This window comes from Cololabis saira, chromosome 21, assembly GCF_033807715.1.
Source record: "Cololabis saira isolate AMF1-May2022 chromosome 21, fColSai1.1, whole genome shotgun sequence".
NCBI classification, from domain to species: domain Eukaryota; kingdom Metazoa; phylum Chordata; class Actinopteri; order Beloniformes; family Belonidae; genus Cololabis; species Cololabis saira.
This window is the reverse complement of record NC_084607.1, coordinates 36339213-36355059: the sequence shown is the minus strand read 5'-3', so window position 1 is coordinate 36355059 and position 15847 is coordinate 36339213. Positions and strand designations below refer to the sequence as shown.

The 15847-nt window shown below is 46.2% G+C and overlaps 1 protein-coding gene across 4 annotated transcripts in view; it reads right to left on the bottom strand.

Moving 5' to 3' along the window:
• Positions 1-15847, bottom strand: part of LOC133421969 (vesicle-fusing ATPase) — a 290608-nt gene that overhangs the window by 21717 nt on the left and 253044 nt on the right. For all 4 annotated transcript variants that reach the window (XM_061711792.1, XM_061711791.1, XM_061711789.1 and 1 more), the window contains 5 exons: positions 8423-8508; positions 5823-5922; positions 5191-5230; positions 3535-3701; positions 1323-1430 (listed from right to left, as the gene is read on the bottom strand). In XM_061711792.1, coding sequence (XP_061567776.1) covers positions 1323-1430; positions 3535-3701; positions 5191-5230; positions 5823-5922; positions 8423-8508 — 501 coding nt within the window. The remainder of the gene's footprint in view (positions 1-1322; positions 1431-3534; positions 3702-5190; positions 5231-5822; positions 5923-8422; positions 8509-15847) is intronic.

Genomic DNA, 15847 nt, shown 5'->3' with positions numbered 1-15847 from the left:
AGCTTGAAGTTTCTCTCACTCTCATTTTTTACCTTGATATCCAACACAAGCCACAGACCCAGCAGCACATCTATCATCTCCTCCTGGTTCTACATCTTTAGTGTTGTTGTCTTCTCTGTTTAGATACACAATCAAATACGTCACAGCAGCTTCACTCCAACCTCCTACTTCTGATCTGGGTATTGAAAATAAACGAGGGCGAGTGGAGTCGGGCTGAGTAGGTACTAGTGTAAAAGTGCCATAAGCAAACTTGATACTGCAGCGATATCTGGGCCATTCAATTTCAAGCCCTCTACAGTTTCATTAATGAGGGGCAACGGCGTTGCTCACAACATTTAACCAAATCTGCAGACAATTCCCAAACCTTGAAACCACTTCACGTTCAGCTCCACTGGCTTTGAGGTTTGATGGCAAGGGACGATACTCACCCTCTTAGATTAGATTGGATTATCCTTTATTTCTCCCTCAATGGGGAAACTCACTTTGTTCAGCAGCAGTACACTTAACACACACATGCAGGTGAGGGGTAAAAAAAACAAAAAAAACCAAGAAACCAAGAATAGAAGCTTCTTCCCTCTGGCCTTCGCATAACTGTTCCGCCAGCGACAAAAAATAGATATAAATGTTCCTTTGTGCCTCTCTCCATGAAGGCTTTGAACGCTGCAGAGAAGAGGAGGTAACTGTGGCTCTGTGGTCAGAACCTGCTCCATGCTGCCACCTGTGCTGTTGAAATGTATTTAAAACTATTTATGCTGATCGGTAGTATTAGGGCCATGGAGTAGAAAAAATATTTGAGAGGGGAAGTTTTTTTTTATTGTGCACTTCGAGAAAAAAGTCGAAATGTTGATATTAATGTTGAAATACAATTTCAAGAATAAAGTCAAAAATTTGTGAATAAAGTCGAAATTTAGCCTTTTTTTCTCAACATTTCAACTTTACTCACAAAATTTTGACTTTTTTCTAGACATTTCGACTTTTTTCTCGAAATTGTACTTCAACTTTATTCTCGACATTTCGACTTTTTTCTCGAAATTTCGACTTTTTTTCTCGAAGTGCACAATGAAAAAAAAATCTTCCTCTAAAATATTATTTTTATTTTTCTCCTGTCTGGCCCTGATACTCTTCCGTAGTTCTGTGGGCCGTGAGCTTTGTGCATCTGATGTAGTTTTTCTCTGCTGGCATCATGTATGTTTTTATGTCTGAACGTGGCTGTGTGATGAATGTGCTGAATGTTTACATCTGCTGCAAACCAAATCGCCCTTCAAGGGACAAATGAATAAAGTGAAGTGAAGTGAAGTGAAGTGAACACGGTGGTCAGATACCTTTTGCTTCTTCCCAGAGGGCGTGTCTCCCTTGAGGATGCTGGCGTCCATGGCCTCGATATCTTTCACCATCACACCGAACAGCTTGTCACAGAAGCTAAACACCAACTGAAGGACAGAGAAACGAGTTGTTGGGAAAGAAAGATAAAAGCTAATATGCAGGTAACCAGCAGTTCCCCCCCCAAAAAAGTTCTTTCCTCCACCTCTGAGATTAAAATTGGAAATTATTTTTTGGGGGGGAGTTGGAGGTAAATCAGGCCTCTCCTTTAAATCAGGCCTAAAAACATTAATGTTTATTGAAGCGGACTCTTAAATTAAATACTTACCTGCTGTACTCTACTGCCCTTACTTTTAAATAACTTGAATGCAGGCATTGTGACATAGAATTGTCAAAATGGTTTGATTAACCTCACGAATCGGCACAGATTACTTTTGTAACACTGTATTTGACCCAGTCTTTGTACGTTTTGACCGTATAGAAACGTAATTCTTGCCATTGTAAGAATGAGATGAACCTGCTGGATCTACTGCCCTTACTTTTTAACAACTTGTGCTTTTTATTATTTTATCTCTTTTCTTATCATTTTATTTCATTATATTTGTTATTTACTGTTTAATTGTGTTTTGCTGCTTTTAACGTTTGAATGACCTTGTGTTGAATTGTGCTATACAAATAAACTTGCCTTGCCTAAATGAGAATTCTTTCTTTTTAATTGTTAAAATGAGACTTCTTTCCATGACTTCCTTCACAGATCCAGGGTTGGCATACACTGGATTGGTATTCTACCGAGGTCCATCTCCACCCGTCTTCTGCATCTTCCTCCATCAGGCGAGCCCTCTGCACATCCTCCTCCACCGCATCCACAAGTGGCCATGCCCCCCCCCTACACATTTGCTGGCCACCCCACTGGCCACACCACTTGCCTCAAAAAAAAACAAAAAAACTCTTGCCGGTCACATAGATTCTATCGTCAGTTATGCGTTTCATCCCAAATCATTTGCGCCAAATGCATATCAGTCTGCGTTTCTTTAAGTATTTCTGTAGATAAATTGTTTTAATCGCCTGACAGCACTAGTTCAAAACGTTTTTTTTCTAACTGACCCAGGACAATTTCCCCAACGTTTCTAGCAGATCCGGGGGGAAGGATGTTTTTGAGACTGTAAGTGCAGCTGTGAGTGTGTGAGTGTGTGAGTGTGTGAGGGTGTGTGTGTGTGCGTGTGTGAGTGTGTGAGTGTGTGCATGTGTGAGTGTGTGAGTGTGTGCATGTGTGAGTGTGTGCGTGTGTGAGTGTGTGTGTGTGTGTGTGTGCGTGTGTGAGTGTGTGTGTGTGTGTGTGCGTGTGTGTGTGAGTGTGAGTGTGTGAGTGTGTGAGTGTGTGCGTGTGTGAGGGTGTGTGTGTGTGCGTGTGTGAGTGTGTGAGTGTGTGAGTGTGTGCGTGTGTGAGTGTGTGAGTGTGTGTGCGCGTGTGTGAGTGTGTGAGTGTGTGAGTGTGTGAGTGTGTGAGTGCGTGTGTGAGTGTGTGAGTGTGTGAGTGTGTGCGTGTGTGCGTGTGTGAGTGTGTGAGTGTGTGAGTGTGTGAGTGTGTGTGTGCGTGTGTGAGTGTGTGAGTGTGTGAGTGTGTGCGTGTGTGAGTGTGTGAGTGTGTGTGCGCGTGTGTGAGTGTGTGAGTGTGTGAGTGTGTGAGTGCGTGCGTGTGTGTGTGAGTGTGTGTGAGTGTGTGAGTGTGTGAGTGTGTGCGTGTGTGAGTGTGTGAGTGTGTGTGCGCGTGTGTGAGTGTGTGAGTGTGTGCGTGTGTGAGTGTGTGCGTGTGTGAGTGTGTGCGTGTGTGAGTGTGTGAGTGTGTGCGTGTGTGAGTGTGTGTGAGTGTGTGAGTGTGTGAGTGTGTGCGTGTGTGAGTGTGTGCGTGTGTGAGTGTGTGCGTGTGTGAGTGTGTGTGAGTGTGTGAGTGTGTGAGTGTGTGAGTGTGTGCGTGTGTGAGTGTGTGTGAGTGTGTGAGTGTGTGAGTGTGTGAGTGTGTGCGTGTGTGAGTGTGTGTGAGTGTGTGAGTGTGCGAGTGTGTGCGTGTGTGAGTGTGTGAGTGTGTGAGTGTGTGAGTGTGTGAGTGTGCGAGTGTGTGCGTGTGTGAGTGTGTGAGTGTGTGAGTGTGTGAGTGTGTGTGAGTGTGTGAGTGTGTGAGTGTGTGAGTGTGTGTGTGTGTGCGTGAGGCGGGACCTGCTGCGTGACGGAGAAGCCCTGGTTGTTGAACTGCTGGATGAACTCTGCAGCCATCTTGTCCGAGTCGTACGGGGACGAGTCAGTGCTCTTCTTCTGCAGGAAGTCGATCTCGATGGTCATGGCGCCGATACACTGCTTGGACTTGTCAAAGTTGTAGTTGGACACTGAGCGGACAGAAAAGCCCACGGTTATCTCCGACAACAACAACCATTCATTCCACAAGTTTACTTTCACGCTGGACACAGACAATTCATGAAATGTGTCTACATGTGTCTACATTTGTGTACATGTGTTTAAATGTGTCTACATGGGCCTGATTTACTAAAGATTTGCGTGTGTAAAAACGTGTGCAAACTTGACAGCACCCGCAAACCAATGTGCCAGCTGATCTACTAACAGCGTGCAAAGAGGACTGCGCCTCTGAAATGAGCAAAATAGCACACGCAATCCAGTTAGTACTTTTGCCCTGATGAATAATCAATATGGGGCGTACCCGCCAGAAATCGCTAAATACTGGGAGGGGAAGATGCAAATTGGTCCATTTACCACGCGCAATGAGATTTACCAAGCCTGAAAGTAATTGCGTGGATTGTGATTGCGTCTGTATTTAATACGTTCGAAAGGAAGGTGCTAATCTCCACATGCAAAAGGAGAAATATTTTATTTGAATGTTAAATCGAGTATTATTCAGCAAAAGGTTGCCACAGGAGGCACCTTCATTTTTTTATTTGTGATAATAAATAAATCACGTGTTTTCATGGAGAAAAAAGTGTTTCTTATTGTGCGCTTGTTCTGCAGTTGTCATACCCCAGTGTTGTGCCGTATTCAGCACCCCTGCTAAGTATGACAATAGTCATACTTTCCCACAATCACAGTCACACATAACAAAAATCGGGTAAATGGTTATTGATGCCATTAATTAATAGCCTGCTTACTGTGTTGTCTTCCATAATATTGTAAATATATATAATATAAACTCCTAAGTATGTGTTTGTGTGAGTGTGTATATATAAATATATTGAAGTGTCAGTGTGTTGTTTTTTTTCTTGGTCTACTTATCATTGAATATACGAGGGGGTGCTTTTCACGGCAGGGGTGCTGAATACGGCACAACAATTTCCCTCTTCCACTAATATCTCTAACTCCAACTCGTCAAATTTCATTTTGCACTTGCGACTATATCCTGCTTTCCATCCACTCTCCATGGCGCAAAGTTTGCGCCGCAAACCGTAAGACACGCAACACCACATTTAAATACTGAGGTTTGCACCTGTTATCAATTGCGCACGCAATCTTAGTTGATCACCCGCAAACCACGCAACAACAGCACGTGCAAACTTTTTCAGTGCACACGCAATTTAGTACTCTTTATTTAGGATCTTAGTAAATCGGGCACCATGTGTCTAAATGTGGCTAAATGTGTTTAAATGTGTTTAAATGTGGCTAAATGTGTTTAAATGTGTCTACATGTGTCTAGATGTGCACATCTGAGCTGATCGTTCAGAGCAGTATTTCCAACGAGGACGGCAGCGTAATAAGTGCTGTGAACAGCTGTGACACCGACAGATGTGCAGTATTTAGTAGCTGTACATTACAGTATTTATGTAGCTGTACATTACAGTATTTGCTGGAGTCGGACAGAGGAGTTCTTACCTTCCACCTCCTGGCCGATGGACAGACCCGCCCACTTCCTCTGCGGAGAGAAACACAGAGACTGAGCAGCCGACTGGCAACAGAGCAGCTGGTAGGGTGGAGGCGCCTGTGGGTGTGTCTGTGGGCGTGGGCGTGTCTGTGGGCGTGCCTCTGTATGTGGGCGTGTCTGTGTCTGTGGGCGTGTCAGTGGGCGTGTCTGTGGGCGTGCCTCTGTGTGTGGGCGTATCTGTGGGCGTGTCAGTGGGCATGCCTGTGACTGTGGGCGTGTCTGTGGGCCTATCTGTGCCCGTGTCTGTGTTCGTGGGCGTGTCTGTGGGCGTGTCAGTGGGCATGCCTGTGGGCGTCTCTGTGCCCGTGGGCGTGTCAGTGTATATGGGCCTGTCTGTGCCTGTGGGCGTGCATGTGGGCGTGTCTGTGCCCGTGTCTGTGCTCGTGGGCATGTGTGTGCCTGTGGGCTTGTCTGTGCCCGTGGGCGTATATGTGGTCATGTCTGTGCCCGTGGGTGTGTCTGTTGGTGTGTCTGTGCCCGTGGGCGTGTCTGTGGGCGTGTCTGTGCCCGTGGGCGTGTCTGTGCCCGTGGGCTTGCCTGTGGGCGTGTCTGTGCCCGTGGGCGTGTCTGTGGGCGCGCCTACCTGCGGCAGGCTGAAGGCGATGCTCCCAGCGGATATGGTATGATGGGTCTTGACGGTGAACACAAACTTGTGGTTTGGTGTGGTTTTCACCGCCACGTGTCTGCAGAGATCAAGAACACACTCTGAGAATTACACCTTCAGTCACATCTTAGGTCGCTCATTACAGAACTGCTGACTGGTTTCTTGGTAACCTGTTCCTTTTTCCTATATTTTTCTTGAAGACACCAATAGAGGGAATGCGCATGACGTCACAGAAGCGACTTCCCAGCAGGTTACTCCCACTGAGTGGCAGAAAGACTGAGTGGCAGCGTAAACTTTCAGTCTGAGCAACTGGAAAACATCTAAAACAGGAAAGAGCTGTTGTGCGATCGACTGTACTCATAGATTTAGCAAGAAATCAGAGTTATCATTTTACAGACTGCCGAAAAGTCAACTTAAGAGAGACAAATGGATCGCTGCAATTCACAGAAACAACTGGATTCCAGACACCGACACGTGGATTTGTGGTTCCCATTTTGTATCAGGTAATGTTGGATTTTTGGGTAGCTAACGTTAAACGGTCAAATCATAAAGTTCGGTGTCTTCATCACTTTAATTTCTACAACAAATCCTGCCTTGAAAGAAGGACCAAGGGTCAAGACTTTTGTATGCCTTCAAGCTTTGCTTCGTGTATTTCCCTGTCGTAGAAATTCATATAAATATCAGGAAACTGGATTGGTGGTGAAATATGAATGTCATGGACCACTGGTTCTTGGGGTAACTGTACCAAATATTAATGTCCATGGACCACTGGTTCTTGGTAACTGTACCAAATATTAATGTCCATGGACCACTGGTTCTTGGTAACTGTACCAAATATTAATGTCCATGGACCACTGGTTCTTGGGGTAACTACACGGGTCACTGTCAAGTCCAACTGCCTTTAATTTAAGCCCATAATCAGCTGTTATCTCGTCTTCTCCACTACTTGCAGCTTCTCAATATGAGTAGGGGGGCTGGTCCCCTTACTCTAAGGGGGATGTGATGTCAATGCAGACCCTCTATACATGGACTTTACTCCATCACCAGCAAGATGTTAAACTCCTGAACGCCGTAAAACAAAGTAGCGTGACAGGAAGTCACATCTCCTGAGGGTTTGCTCAAACCTGCTGCAGGTGAACTTGAACAAGAGTGAAGCCGTTTCTTTCAAACACAAGTATTCCTGCACAGTTACTGTATTAATGTCTACCCTCACCTGGATTCCTGGATTGAAAATGAACAGGAGGAAAAGACTCATACTGCATTATTTCTTCAGCAGGATCAGTTAACTTCGTGTCTAGAGTTTGTTAATTATAAATTATATTGATGTCGTTTCTACTAAGAGCATTTGACCTCTGTTCATCTGAAATATCATGTGGTACATATTTTTAGCTCATAGAAACTCTTACGATGCCTTTACACCAGGGCCCCTAGGGGGGCCGCGGAGGTACTGCAGGGGGTCCTCCAACTTAAAAAGAAATAAAGGCAATTTTAACCAAAATAATTTGTGAAATTAAAAAAATATATATATAAATATATACATGCGCATGCGGCTCTTTCATCCTTATACTGCGGCTCCGAGTGGCTTGGGAAAATAAATTACAAAAAAAAAAACAACTAAGTATTTAATTGAAGTGTATTTTATTTGTGTTAGTTCTTTAGTATTTTAATTCTAAATTGGAAGATTATTGTGATCTTGACATATTAGAATAAATATATTTTATTATATTTTATGTTTTTGGTCGCTCAAAATACGTATTTATGTCTATGGTTGCGAGACCTGTTGCGGCTCAATATTGATCCATATATTAGGTGCACCGGATTATAAGGCGCATGGTCAGCTTTTGAAAAAATTGAAGGCTTTTAGGTGCGCCTTATAGTGCGGAAAATACGGTACATATATATATATATATATATATATATATATATAAAATTGAGAAAACTCCATTAACAGGTGATAATAATCTACTTTTGACAATAACTATTTAGTCTACAACATAAATGATTCCCATGACGTGAGTCATGTGACTAATGTCAACTTTAGAGCGGAAAAACGAGCTAGCTAGCTGTTTAAGAAAAGAAAATTCATTGCGAAATTGACTTGGCTATTTCCTATTTAACGCTAGTTAGACCTGATGGATAAATTAGTGACAATAACGAAGCCTAAAGCTGGAGATTGTAACGTTCCAGCTCGGCCTAACGTTACTCCTTCCACGTCTGACGAGGACAAAGTTTCATCAACCATAAACACGTGTAGCTAATAACCCAGTCAGGAATTGGTTAATACGGGGATATAAGCAGAATAAAAGACATTCAAAAGTTATTATAAGCCAGGCTTAAAACTTGACACGTTAAAAAAAAGGGAAAAAATAAGAATTCCAAGCAGGGGTCCCTGCTCTGTTTTTCTCTCATCCATCCCTGGGCTAAAAAAGGTTGAAGACCCCTGCTTTACATAATCTGTGGAATGTAAATTGACCTCTAAAGTTTGACGTCAATCATGATTTCAACACCACTGGAGCGACGAGCAGAAAGATGCCTGGCTGGAAGCTCCTGTTGACAACCGCCGGGACAAGAATACTCACTGTCCTGACTGCAGATCCTTCTCGCTGACCACGGCACAGTTAGTCAGCGACAGCTCGTCCGTCGGGCAACGCGCCGCCTGCATGGTCTGCAGAGACAGAGACAGAGGGGGTAAGGCACTGCAGAACAACAACGCTTTGAAGAAGTTGGGATTGAGAACATGCCATGTTCCAGGAAAGAGTCTTGTTTTCATCCTGACACATTAGACGCTTTTAATCAACATGGATTATCAACTGGTAAATGACAAAGAGAAAAACCAACGCTGAAGCCGACCAGAGCAAAACATTACATAGAAGTTCTAAGTAGGGCTGGGGATCAATTCAAATGTCAAGAATCGATTCGATTCCGATTCTTAAGATTCAGAATCGATTATCAAGATTTGATTCGATCCCATTCGATTCTGATATTGATTTGGGTTAGTGTTGGTAACTGTTTTTTGAGCTGTTGCATGAATTATATGACTGTGTAGTTCTGCAACATATTAATACTAGTATTATATTGAGATTCAACAGCAAGTATTGCAGCTAATGATGCTGTAAGGACCAATCAGATCCCAGAATGCTGATAGAACTGCTTTCAGAAACATCGTGTGGGGCAGAATTACCAGAGGCAGGGTCCAGAGACAGATCCAGGGCAGCAAACAGAGTTAGGGCCGTATGAAATAGGTTTTAATTTTTCCCACATTCAATTTTAATTTTTTCCATTTTTGGTCTATTTCGGTTTTTAATTTTGGTTTTTATTATTTCATGCAAATGTAACCCCAAGACAGTATATAAAGTAATGAAATACAGACAATTTATGCAATTATAACTGAAAATGTTAATGTTTTCATACCTTTAAAACATATTTAAAGACAAAAACATGGCACCCGTTATTCTCGTGTCCAACAAAACATTCCTTTTTTGGGCATAAACAAAAAAATACCAAAAGTTGTAATGATGAAAAAAAAATCAATCTTTAGACATACAAATCGATTTTTAGGAATTAATATGATAATCGATTTAGAATCGGAAAGTCGATTTTTTCAACACAGACCTACTTCTAAGCTAGTGTTAACCTAGAACTTAACAGTTCAGGCTTTTACTTGAGGATCTCAACAAAATGATGAAGGTATGAGTCAGTTCTCACCTCCGGTCTGAGGACAGAAAGGTGAACATTGTTTGTGCACAGCAGTGTGCGTCCGTGAGCAGGAATCGTGACAGGGTCGCCGTGCACCTCACAAATGTGTTGTCTCTGAACAATCAGCAGAAACCTCGGCTCACACTTTTACAATTTGAAAAAGAGTTTTGCAGCAAACCAGACAGGAAAATGAATTGCTCAGACGAGTGGGGCCGTAACACTGGTCGCCTTTCAGCCGTAGCTGAGGGAGCGATAACGCAAGCATTCCCTGGGATGTGTGGCTGTATGAAGGTCATCCTCACCAAAGGGTCGGAAACAAACACCATGGTGACAGTAATATTTAAAAACCGCTCACCTTAAGTTCACATACACATGCAGATAAACATTTGTTCCGCTTTTCTAATTTGAAATCAGTAAACCCCGTTAAGGCGATGCTTCCTCATCAGAGTATGCTGTTTCAGCTAAATCTGGATTATATTACCAGTCTGTCAATATGGAACTAACTGCAGGCACTGGCCATCTAATATCAGTGGAGATCTCTGGACATGTTCAAGCTCATGTTTTACACAAGCTGAAGACCCTTTTCAGGACAGGCAAAAGAAAGGACAGGGCAGTGAGAGATAAATTCCAACACACATCACTGCAGTCTGAGCTCTTGATGTGGTAACCATAGCAACTGCAGTAAGTGATGAGGGAGAGCTACTGGTGGCTGATTCATCACGGCATGAATGGTGCTGTCGCTCGGAGGCAGCAGAGGTTACGCTGCCACAAATAGGTTCATGTCATTTGTTCTTGTGGAGCTTAGCAACAAGCTAACCAGACCTCCACAGTGAGACGGCACTGGCAGGTCACCTGCCGCAGGTACTGGCCTCACACCTGCCTCCCACCTGCCGCAGATACCTGCCTCAGGTACCTGCCTCACACCTGCCTCACACCTGCCTCACACCTGCCTCAGGTACCTGCCTCAAACATGCCTCACACCCGCCTCACACCCTGCCTCAGGTACCTGCCTCACACCTGCTTATCACCTGCCTCAGGTATCTGCCGCAGGTACCGGCCTCACGCCTGCCTCACACCTGCCTCACACCTGCCGCAGGTACCTGCCTCACACCTGCCGCAGGTACCAGCCTCACACCCGCCTCACACCTGCCTCACACCTGCCTCACACCTGCCTCACACCTGCCGCAGGTACCGGCCTCACACCTGCCTCACACCTGCCGCAGGTACCGGCCTCACACCTGCCTCACACCTGCCGCAGGTACCTGCTTCACACCTGCCTCACACCTGCCGCAGGTACCTGCCTCACACCTGCCGCAGGTACCAGCCTCACACCCGCCTCACACCTGCCTCACACCTGCCTCACACCTGCCTCACACCTGCCGCAGGTACCTGCCTCACGCCTGCCTCACACCTGCCTCACACCTGCCACAGGTACCTGTCTCACACCTGCCTCACACCTGCCCCAGGTAACTGTTTCACACCCGCCTCACACCTGCCTCACACCTGCCTCACACCTGCCTCACACCTGCCTCAGGTACCTGCCTCACACCTGCCGCAGGTACCTGCCTCACACCTGCCTCAAACCTGCCTCACACCTGACTCACACCTGCCACAGGAACCTGCCTCACACCTGCCTCACACCTGCCTCACATCTGCCTCACACCTGCCTCACACCTGCCTCACACCTGACTCACACCTGCCTCACATCTGCCTCACACCTGCCTCACACCTGCCTCACATCTGACTCACGCCTGCCTCACACCTGCCTCACACCTGACTCACACCTGCCTCAAACCTGCCTCACACCTGCCTCAGGTACCTGCCTCACACCTGCCTCAGGTACCTGCCTCACACCTGCTTATCACCTGCCTCAGGTATCTGCCGCAGGTACCGGCCTCACGCCTGCCTCACACCTGCCTCACACCTGCCGCAGGTACCTGCCTCACACCTGCCGCAGGTACCAGCCTCACACCCGCCTCACACCTGCCTCACACCTGCCGCAGGTACCTGCCTCACACCTGCCTCACACCTGCCGCAGGTACCTGCCTCACACCTGCCGCAGGTACCAGCCTCACACCCGCCTCACACCTGCCTCACACCTGCCTCACACCTGCCTCACACCTGCCTCACACCTGCCGCAGGTACCTGCCTCACGCCTGCCTCACACCTGCCTCACACCTGCCACAGGTACCTGCCTCACGCCTGCCTCACACCTGCCTCACACCTGCCACAGGTACCTGTCTCACACCTGCCTCACACCTGCCCCAGGTAACTGTTTCACGCCTGCCTCACACCTGCCGCAGGTACCGGCCTCACACCTGCCTCACACCTGCCGCAGGTACCGGCCTCACACCTGCCTCACACCTGCCACAGGTACCTGCCTCACGCCTGCCTCACACCTGCCTCACACCTGCCACAGGTACCTGTCTCACACCTGCCTCACACCTGCCCCAGGTAACTGTTTCACGCCTGCCTCACACCTGCCTCACACCTGCCTCACACCTGCCTCACACCTGCCGCAGGTACCTGCCTCACACCTGCCTCACACCTGCCGCAGGTACCTGCCTCACACCTGCCGCAGGTACCAGCCTCACACCCGCCTCACACCTGCCTCACACCTGCCTCACACCTGCCTCACACCTGCCTCACACCTGCCTCACACCTGCCGCAGGTACCTGCCTCACGCCTGCCTCACACCTGCCACAGGTACCTGTCTCACACCTGCCTCACACCTGCCCCAGGTAACTGTTTCACGCCTGCCTCACACCTGCCGCAGGTACCGGCATCACGCCTGCCTCACACCTGCCTCACACCTGCGTCAGGTATCTGCTTCACACCTGCCTCACACCTGCCTCACACCTGCCTCACACCTGCCTCAGGTAACTGCTTCACACCTGCCTCAGGTATCTGCTTCACACCTGCCTCACACCTGCCTCACACCTGCCTCAGGTATCTGCTTCACACCTGCCTCACACCTGCCTCACACCTGCCTCACACCTGCCTCACACCTGCCTCAGGTAACTGCTTCACACCTGCCTCAGGTAACTGCTTCACACCTGCCTCAGGTAACTGCCTCACGCCTGCCTTACACCTGCCTCAGGTAACTGCTTTACACCTGCCTCACACCTGCCGCAGGTACCTGCTTCACACCTGCCCCCCCCCCCCTGACCACCTCAGTGTCTGCTGTCTACATCTGTTTATATAGTCATCCCTGTAGTGCACCAGTTAGCTATTGTGTCTGTGTCTCTCCTTTCTCTGTTCTTCCTTCTCTCTGTCTGTTCTCTCTTCTCCTGCTCTGCCCAGCTGGTCTTCAGCAGGAGGGTCCCCCCTTATGATCCAGGTCCTGGTCCAGGTCCCCCCTTATGATCCAGGTCCTGGTCCAGGTTTCTACCCCCCTTGTGATCCAGGTCCTGGTCCAGGTTTCTTCCCTCCTAAAGGGGAGTTTTTATGTGTCATTGTTTATGTTATGTTTATGTAATAATTGCTTGGGGTTCATGTTCTGGGTCTCTGGAAAGATCCTAGAGACAACTTCTGTTGTAATAGACTCTATATAAATAAAATTGAATTGAATTGTTTCTGAAACAGTCTACAAATAAGGTATGAATTGGCTGTAGCACATCAGTGGAAGGTCTCTGATCGTTGTGAATGAGGACTGACTGGGGTCAGCTGTAGTTTGGTCTTAAAGAGCTTATAGTGAGACTGAGGGTGTTTTCACTCTGTACGTTATTTCCGCTGGTCTTAATAACTTGATACATGTGTAAACTCAAAGCTTTTTCAACTTGGTTTGGTTCTTTTTTGCAAAAATCTCAGTGTTCCATAGTGCACCCCTCCAGACCATGCAAGACGAGTACGAGTAGTCATACCAGAGATCTTAATATTCCATGTATCCATCACTCGTTACATTTATTACAACTTCATTGTCATGATTAAAGCTGGAGAGGAACATTTTAATGCGCACCACTTCAAAGATAAAAGAAGAAAATGGTTCAAGATTTTGCATGTATTATCCACAGAGAACTGTACAACACACGGTTAAGTTCAGTGTTTAACCTGGATTAACAAAGTCAACATGTACTTCAATGCCTCACATCAAGGCTTTTGATCCTATTTTTGTTCAGTGCTGTGTCTCAGATCAACTCTTGCTGGGGGTCCAATTATGGTCCAATTATGAATGCTATTACTGTCTTCACAAAATATGAAATAATCCACACTAAGAGGGAAGTGGAACTGCCCTCTTATTGTGCCAACAACTGCCTAAAGCCTGTAAGCATGGAACCACCATGATGGATGTTTGTCAGTATATGTTTTGGGTTGATTTTTGTATCCAGAGAAACTTTTTATATTGAGAACAAGGTGGGACCAAGAACAGATCCCTGTGGAATCCCAATGGATGGAAAGCACTTATGCTCTCCACTGTGTCATTTTGGATAATGATTTGTGATTAAAACTCAAACCAGAGCATCACTGCACCAGGAAAACACGGTTCTTTAGGAGTTGATGGAGAGTCAATGGTCCATGATAACGGAGTTCATTCTTTAATCCTAAAATACTTTCCTGGTTTAATGAACTGGGCTATGTGCCGTTTTATTAGCTAGATAATGAATATCTTAAACTCTGTCCTTAAAGGTATAGTCTGTGATCGTATTCAAAAACATTTATTGTTATACTGGGTGAAATGGTCCTTCCATTCTGAGAGTACCAGTGAATAATGTGTTCAGAAAAAGGAAAGAAAAAAATCTGACCTCTCTGACAGCTTTAATCCTGTAAAAACTCTGACCAATCTGTTTTTTGCGCACCGAATGGCACGGATTGGTCAGAGGACCAGAGGCTTGGCAGGGGGGAAAGAACCAATCAGATGCCTTCATTTTAAGTCCCGCCCACGCCCCCCTCTGTCCCATGCGCGCACCCTGCCTCCAGCCCCCGTGTCCACTTCCCACGGGTCCTCCTCAGCTCAGAGTGTCCCAGTGTAACCCAGGTGAATGAGACATGGGGTAGTTTTGTTGAAAATGTGCTGTCCAAAATGTCCTGGAAAACTGGACTCCTGCAAATGCGCGTTGCCCAAAGTTTGTGGGGGCGTGGCTTTGGACGGAGCGCTGACGCGAGGGGGAGGAGGGGGCGGGGCTTAGAGGAGGTGCCACTTTCAAATCTTGCTAGCTCTCCAACATCACAGACTATACCTTTAACTCACCATGGAAGATGCTGAAAAGTTGGTCCTTGCTTTTGTTTCCTCCAGGCTGGACTACTGCAATGCACTCCTCATCGAGATTCCTAGCAAGAGCACTCAAAAGCTCCAATACATTCAGAACAGCGCTGCTAGGATCCTGATGAGGGTGCGAAAATACATTCATATCACTCCCACTCTCAAAACCCTCCACTCCATGCTCCCTGTATCACTCCGGATTCATTACAAGGTCTCTCTCCACACCCACCGATGTGTTCATGGAACTGCCCCAACTTACCTCATGGATCTCCTCACTCCCCAGACATCCTCACACTCCCTCCGTTCCTCCTCCACCTACCTCTTAAAAAACCCCAAAACTAAACTCTGCACAAGGCGTGATGGAGCCTTCAGTTCTGCTGCTCCTCGCCTATGAGATGCCCTCCCAGACCACCTGAGGGCCTTGCAGACTGTGGACGCTTTTAAACGTGGCCTAAAAACCCAACTTTTTAAAAAAGCCTTTTCCTGCTGATTTTATTCATGGTTGATTTTAACTTGTAGCACTTTGAGATTTGTTTTTTAATGAAAAGTGCACTAGAAATAAAATGTATTATTATTATTAAGTGTGTAATCCTGTTGTGTGAGACAAAAGTGGTACCAACAACAATTGCTACACCAGTTAGGTCCCATCTTAAGTATATATATATATATATATATATATATATAGCGTTAGTGGTGCAGGATAAGTGCAAATGTTGCACATTAAAACCTAGGTTTTGGATTTATTACTGTTTCCTTGGAATGAAACTAAACATGTGGATTGATTCTAAGTCTCCTCATATTACAATGGGGTGATTTTTAGTAAATCTTGAGGAGATTTGCTGCAACAGGCATTGTAGGACCCTTTCAGGAGTCATGTTACTGTTCTGTACTGTACAAATTAACTTCCTTCTGCGTCGCTGTGTTTTAGCACGGAGGTAAATGAACAAATGCTGCCAAAGCTGCAGCCTCAGCAGCAGTTTGACATCAGCATTTATGGGTTTGAGCCTCCTGCCAGGCACGCAGCGCTTTTAGCAGATTAAGTACTCCACCTAATAGCTGTTATCACAAATTGTTTCACAAGTGAAAATTCCAGATTTGATTCACATTG